Here is an 8,206-nt window from a genome sequence, read left to right on the forward strand (position 1 = left end):
GAGTATTCAGTCAAACAATAAATTTTGATTGTAAAGTTCAACTTACAGTTTTAATTTTCTTTCTCTTATATATATATATATATATATATATATATATATATATATATATATATAATCATTTACTATAATAATTATTAAATACCTACAGGCATTAGTGTTTTATCATTGCAGGGTGTCATGATTAACACCGGTCGATAGATTCGAACCCGGCAACAGAAACCATCTCTGAATCCATTAGCAAGGACCTAATCCATTTGGCCACCGTTAACTGCAAGAAATACTGTTGAAATTTAAACATTTATTTTTAAATATTTTTAACGTCTGTCAGAGTGATCTAATCATTATATGATGATCTGCACATATGAGCTAAATTGACCGACTTTATTTCAATTTGAAAGTGCTCAACGATAAGAAACGAGTTTCAGAATCCTGAGGCAAATAGGAACACAGATTAATGAATCGTGTGCTATCGAGTCTTACAAAATAGTTTTATGAGGTAATATTATATACTTATGGTTTCATGGGTTAAGGGGAAAAAAAATCTGAACTGTATTCTTCATTCAAATAATAAATTTCTGTTCTGAAAAATTATGACAATTATTTTTAATGCCTACAGCTATAGGCCGTCGGCCCAGAGTGAAAATTCTTAATTTTAATGAGATGTAAAAGGGGTGGGCATGATTTTTGGATATAATATGTATAAAATCATAAGAAACATGGAAAAAAATTTCACAAGCAAGATTATGGTGCATTAATAAATAATTTTAATTTTAATGCACAAAAAAATGCTAACTGTTAAGTTGCCTTCGTACAAAAAAGTAGCCATTCAGAATACTTCTTTTATTTACTCCTTACAATCTACCAATCACAATCATCGTAGTGCGAGTTAAAAATTCAATATGGCTGCCTCCAGTGAAGAAGAAATGTTTGTAAACAAAGACAAAAAAGAGTGCGTTATGTGCATATTTCCAACTAAAACATTGAATGTTAGATCTTTTTCAGTGAAGACATGGACGCGCTTTTTAGAATATGTTAAAAAATGGAAAGGTTTACATGGACCACAAGCAGAAATTGCGAAAAACTTTGACTTAAGCTGTGATTCAACTGAAATACCACCTCGTGTTGGGTTTCACCAAACTTGTTATGCACGTTTCACGGATTATCAGAAAATTGAAAGAATTCAGAAAAAACTAGAAAAGAATACTGATAACGTTTTCGAAGGTAAGTTTAAGCTTTTAATAATTTTTATTTTTATTGATACGTATTTGGAAAGAGACAATTTTTCTTATACTCCCTCTATTCACTTAGGCAAGTACGTGTGAACTGAACAGCATGAAAAATTTTATGGTAGGAAAAAATGGATTTAGAGTAACATTTCGTATATAAATTTAATGGAAAATCATCCTCCATTTCCTGGAGACTATTGTTAATTTTTTTTTTACCATTAACCCTAAGTCTGAGTGCCAAGATTGTAATTTACCCCCTCCTCTCCCAATAAAAAAACGCACAGAATTTATCTTCACTAGAAAAAAGGTCAACACCTCTAAATTCTAAAATATATTTATTCAATTTAATTGATTTTTAATTTTTTTTTTTTTTTTTTTTTTTTGTAAACTTCTAAGTTGTACAATCTTTTTTCTTCTCGGGGGAGGGAGCGATTTAAATGAGGGTGTTAATCTACATTAATATCTTTTCAAACAATTGAATATGTACATAAAAGTTGGCATCTGTTTTAGAAAATTTCACTTGTAAAGAAAACAAAAAAAAAACTAGAGTTTATTTCTATTTACTTGCCTCCCCCACGAGAACATATATACAAAACAGGGTTTTATTGTGGGTAAAATTTAGTTCACCAAAAATGTATTCTGATTGGAACAAAAATTACAATTGCCTCAGTTTAGAAAGATTTCTCCTTCACAAATCTGAAACAAAAGATAACCTGTATTATCAGAATAAAGGGTACACTTTGCTCTTAGCCAAATGCTGTTACTATTTAACAGTTTTCATAATTTCAATAATTTTAGCTATTGGTTTTAATCTGGAAATGTTTCATTTCTTTTATGATTCTAAATATAGATACAACTGTCTATGGTACCATTTCTTGATTCTAGCACTTCCACAATCAGTCACTTGACAATCTATTCCATTAACCTTTATCCTCGTGTGGCTTTTAGCCTTGATAAGTGGTAACTCACTAGTAAAATAAAGTGCATTGCATATTGAATTTACCTACCAATTCCAATGATAAATATATTGCATGATTTTGTAAACATCCCTTGGTCCGATTAATAATGAGTCACCAGACGATTTAATTGTAGAATGTAAATTAATAACATACAATTTTTTCACAGAAGTTTTATCAGCACTATACAAAAAAAATCTTAAATTTTTAATGAAATGTTTTGGATTTATGAAATAATGATTGGATATTTTTAATTTGAACTTTTCCATATACTTTGTTATTTCAAATGCATATTAAACTCCTAAATATATTTATTTTTACAGGGTCCCCATCTCAAGAAAACATTGATGCGACTACTGCCGAAAATGATGATCCACCAGCTAAAAAAAGACGGGTTCTTCGTTCCAATTTTGATCGACCATCTTTGCCAGCTAGATCAGAGCATATTTTACCAGATGTTTGCATACTATGCCAAAAAGTAAAAACTATAGTGTACAAAGGATCTGGCAAAAGAAACAGGGAAAAACTTGTCAGATGTTCGACAATAGAAGCTGCTAATTTAAAACGAGCAGCAGAAGAAAATGAAAATGAATCACTCCTCATGCAAATAAGGAATAAAGATTGTGTAGCAATCGAAGTGAAATATCATAACTCATGTTACCGTGACTTCACTCGATATTTAACCAAACCAACCAAAACCGAACACTCTGAGCAAACTTCATATGCTAAAGCATTTGAGGTCTTTGCGAAATTAGTCCAAACAAGGATTATCGAAAACAAGGAAATCATGAGACTTAAAAAATTGAAAGATTTGTTTGTCAAACAGATTAAAGAAACACATGGAGTTGATGCGCATTTATATAAAACAGGATATTTAAAACAAAGATTAATGAAAAAATTTCCTCAATTATGCTTCATCACTCCTAAAATGAGATCACAAGGTGACATCGTGTATGTAAATGACATTACAGTGTCTTCTCTTGTAGAGGAAAAAACAGTACTCCATGAGGAAACACATACCACAACTCCAAGTGAAACAGAGTCGTCAGAAAATGACACAAACCAACAAACAAGTCATGTACGCTCAGATCCAAATCCTCTTTCTAACTTGTACATAACAGCTATGGATCTGAGAAATATTATTCAACAAGTAAAACCTCCTTCGTTATGGCCGCCAACAGCAGAAACATTAAATTTGCAGGAGGCTGAAAAGATGGTGCCCCATATTTTATTTAACTTTCTTGCATGGATAGTTGGGGCATCTGAAGATTTGTGCACAGAAAAAATAATGGACATATCTGCATCCGTCTATAGAAAGATTTTGTCTATTTCACAAGACATTATATTTTTGTCTTCTAACGGACGTACATTAATGCCAAAACATTTATCACTTGGTATGGCTGTACGCCATCTGTCTGGATCTGCCCAAGTGATTGGTTTATTGAATGGTTTGGGACATTGTGTTTCTCATTCGGTGGTTTTAAATCATGATACAGCACTAGCTGAACTTGAAATCAATCGTGGAGAAAATTCTATTCCATCCACCATCCAGGCAGGTATTCCAACAACTTTGGTCTGGGACAATAATGATTTTGGTGAGGAAACTTTATCTGGACATGGAACAACACACAACACAACTGGGATAATAATACAAAATATGTTAGTCGAACCGTGTGCATCTAAGATTGCAGTAGAAGGACTCAAAAGAACACGGAAAAGAACATTGGAACCACCAGAAGTAAATTTGGCTACATACACCGGTGGAAGAAAAGATGGCCCACTACCATTTGCTGAACATGTTTCACTTCATTCAGATCGTGTATTTCTGCAAAATTCTCTAAAACTTGATATAGCGTACTATATCACAAAATTCGGCAGTGAAATTATATTACCATCTTGGACTGGGTTTAACCAACTCCTGTGCAAAAGGGAGATTGCATCAAAATCTACCATAGGTTATTTACCCGTAATTGATGTTAGCCCCACAGAAATGGATACAGTCCTTACAATTCTAAAAAAAAGCATTGACATTGCAGATCAACTCAAGTTAGAGTCTCTTGTTATTGTAATGGATCAAGCAATCTATTCAAAGGCACAATTAATTAGATGGAGAAATCCATATTTCATGAAGAGATTGGTGATTCGACTTGGTGCTTTTCATACAGCAATGTCCTTTCTTGGGTGTTTGGGAAAGCGTTTTCGTGATGCCGGGCTTCAAGATATTCTAATAGAATCAGAAGTTGTTGCTGTAGGCTCAATAAATGGAGCTTTCACAGGTAGACACTATAACAGAGCAGTTAGAGCCCATAAATTAGTGGCCGAAGCAATGCAGCATATGCGTTTGACAACCTATTTAAACAGCATTCCTGAAGAAAAGGCAGAAAAAGTGAAGCATTTAATGACATCCTTGCCACAATCATTCCCAGGACCTCAGTATGAAGAAATTCTGAAGGGAGAACATTTTCAAAGTTTTCTATCATCCTATGAAGAATTTATACAGGTTGGCAACAAAAAGCAAACTTTTGCATTCTGGAGTTCTTATATTGACATTGTAGAAATTCTTTTACTTTTCCTTAGAGGTATTCGAGAGTCAAACTGGGAACTTCACTTGGCAAGTGTTAGACAGATGTTACCTTGGGTGTTTGCATATGACCATGTAAATTATAGCAGATACCTTCCAGTTTACTGGTTGGAGATGTCTAATCTCGCTAATACTCATCCAGTGATATATACACAATGCATTGGAGGAGATTTTGCTGTTCAAAGGAGCTCAAATGCCTTTGCTAAAATTCCTTGTGACCAAACCATCGAACAAACTGCTAATCGTGATTCAAAAACAAAAGGTGGTATGACAGGCTTCAGCACAAACAAGAGAGCCGTCAACAGGTGGATATGGTCCCATCATGCGAGAGGGTCTATTACCCATGAATGTGAAACTATGGCTGGCAAAGGAGAACGAAGTGGAACACGATCAGATCTTTTACACAGTCGGATGAAACATGATAAGCTTGCTATTGGAAAGATAATAGACACAGTAAACAGTATGTTTAATCCATTTGAGTATGAACCAGCTGAGTTGATCCATATTGCATCAGGATTAGTTGCGACACAAGATGTTCAAAATGATCTGCAATTTGCTAAGGCAAGGGGCGAATCAGAATTTGAAAATTTCTGTGGGCAGCGTCTACAAACGGGAGAAGTTGATTTTTTTGCCCCGATGAAAAGAATGAATTTAAAAACATTCTCCAGTATGTCTAAAAAATCAAATCATCATGTCCACGGAAAGGATATCACTTTGGAAGCAGATAGAAATCTCCTAGCAAGATTGGTTGTGATTGGTAGAATCCGGAACATTAATCTTCAAGAATTACTGTCATATTCCTTAGGTCCATTACCATTGTCCCTTGCAAATTCACATGGATCGTTGGTTAAAACTAATAAAGCAAACTTACTTCATGCTTTAGAAAGCCATGCTAACAATCCTATTGTTGAGAACCCTATAGTAGGTGGCATATATATAGTGGATGGTATGTCGCTGATACACCAATTAAATTTGAACAAATTACAAGGAGAGAAAACATTTCTTAATCTTGCTCTTGTTATTTTGAAAAGTTTAGTGAACAGGGCAAAATCGAATCATTCTAAAGAAATTCATTTTGTTACTGATACATACCAGCAGATCTCTATAAAAAATATCGAGAGGGATAAAAGAGCTGCTACTAGCTCTCAGATAAGAATCCATGGTCAGCTCCTTCCTCAGCAATGGAAGAAATTTCTTTCAAATGGAGAGAATAAAAAGTCCTTAATAGAATTCTTGGATGAAACATGGTCTAATGTTTCAACATCAGAGCTTAGAGGAGTGAAGGTATTCTTGGCGCATAACAAGAAATGTCATTCCTTCTCACCTGGAAAAGAGGCAAGTGATATTGTCATCCGGTTAGAAGAGACAAAACTTTGTCGCTCACAAGAAGAAGCTGATACACGGATTTATTTGCATGCTTCTTTTGCAGCCAACACTAGTACGGATGTAATCATTATGAGTCCTGATACCGATGTGTTTGTAATTGGAGTTTCTTTACAAAATCTTATTCCCGCACATTTATACTTCCACACAGGAAGAGGAACAAATTTGCGAACAATAGACATCAAGATGATAAAAGACAACATTGGAGAGTCTGTCAGTCAAGCCTTGATTGGTCTACATTGTTTTACAGGATGTGATAGTGTCAGTTCATTTTACGGAAAGGGCAAAAAGAAAGCACTTAGTTTATTACTGAGAGAGAATGAGTTTTGTTACGCATTCAGTGATCTTGGTAATGAATTTTATGTGAAACCAGACACAGCAAAATCATTGGAAATGTTTGTTTGCAGGTTGTATGGCCAAAAAATGTCACAAGTGTTAATGAAGCCAGATACAACATGTTTAGATTCCAAAGAAAATTGGAAATCACAATGCCTCCAAATGAAGATGCCCTGAGTGAACACATCAAGCGAGCTAACTATCAAGCAGGTACGTTTTATAAATATTTAATTTCCAATTATATGTAAAAATTAAATATATGGAGTTTCATTGTTATTTGCTTATTAGAAAGGATGAAAATTATTCAATATTAATGTTAATTTCTTTCTTTTTTCAGGTGTCTATAAAAGGAGCCTCCATGCAAATCCTGATATACCATCCCCTGATTGTCATGGATGGAAGATAGAAAATGGAGATTTAGTAATCCATTGGATGAATCTTCTTCCTGCTCCAGACAGTTTAATGGATTTAATTAACTGCTCTGCCAAATGTAAAAAAAAGTCATTGTAAAGACGTTAACATTTGTACATGTCTCCAAAACAGGGTCCCATGCACAGATATGTGCAAGTGTGCAAGAGATTCTTGTTATAAAATTAGTAAAAACATTGGACATGATGATGATGACACTGATGATGGTGATGACGACGACGATGATGATGAAGTGGCATAAGCAGTGATCAGTTTTAAATAAAAGCATATATGATCTTATTTACTAACATGTTGTTTGTTTAACTTTCATTAAAAATGCCTTTTTGTCCTTTAAATCTGTGTTATTATTCATAGATTCAAAAAAATACTTTTTAATGAAAATTGACAAACATTGTATATTTTACCAAGTTGATGTGTATAAAAAATGACACAAAATCGCAGCTCTACCTCAGGTTTAAACGACCTTGTTACATACAAAATATAGCAATAGATTTGTATGACTAATAATATTGGTAGACTATAGGTGTCTCTACATGAGAAATATCAAAATGTAAATCTATTTCTTTAGTTATCCACAGAAAAGATTGCAGTTGTTTCAAATAAGATGTTTGAAAAAAGCTTTTTTAGAAAAATATTCCCTATTTTGAAGCATAGTAAATATATTAAGTCCAATATTTATGTATTAAATGATGAAAAAATAAATTGGGAATAAAATGTGCTAAACTAGATGTCTGTATTGTTATCGGTTTGTGTGCTACTAAGGTTTAAGCAAGTCATAATGTTCTATTTGATGATTGTCGGCCATCTTTAAATATGGCCGCCGTTTTCATTAATGCGCAACATTTGTGCTTGTGAAAAAAAATATGATGTTCAGGAGTCTATTGGCATTCATTTGACACCATTTTTTCTTCCACCCCCAACCGAGGTCACAGAATCAAAAATCTAGAGGGATTTTGACCTTTGGGCCCATAGCCTACTATTAGTGTTTTATCATTCCATTGGGAATCTTTCAATCAGCTTAATCGACTGTTTCTTCTTTGAAACAGTTCTTCTTTCATATTCTACCAATTACATGTTTACATGTCAAATCTTGGCCCTTGAGTTTTACTTTTAGAAAACACCATTTAATAATATTCAAATACTTAGCTTAGTGGGGGATGCCCTTTTCTCTACCCTGCAACCTCTCTCCCACAGAAGAGACGTTGCGAGCCTATCCTTGTTTTATCGTTATTTCCATGGCAGGTGCTCGTCTGAACTCCAATCTCTGGTCCCCCCTCACCAATCTTTCACGAAAA

General features: G+C 33.9%; 1 protein-coding gene across 1 annotated transcript; it reads left to right on the forward strand.

Moving 5' to 3' along the window:
- The first annotated feature begins 623 nt into the window (after window positions 1-623).
- Window positions 624-7,490, forward strand: LOC145251935 (uncharacterized). The gene is made up of 3 exons (XM_080111716.1): window positions 624-1,221; window positions 2,506-6,692; window positions 6,820-7,490. The coding sequence occupies exons 1-2, from the start codon at window positions 900-902 to the stop codon at window positions 6,657-6,659; spliced, it is 4,476 nt and encodes a 1,491-aa protein (XP_079967842.1). The 5' UTR covers window positions 624-899; the 3' UTR covers window positions 6,660-6,692; window positions 6,820-7,490.
- The last annotated feature ends 716 nt before the right edge of the window (window positions 7,491-8,206 follow it).

Source organism: Euprymna scolopes, chromosome 1 (assembly GCF_053919585.1).
Source record: "Euprymna scolopes isolate OS-2025 chromosome 1, ASM5391958v1, whole genome shotgun sequence".
In the NCBI taxonomy this organism is placed as follows: Eukaryota; Metazoa; Mollusca; class Cephalopoda; order Sepiida; family Sepiolidae; genus Euprymna; species Euprymna scolopes.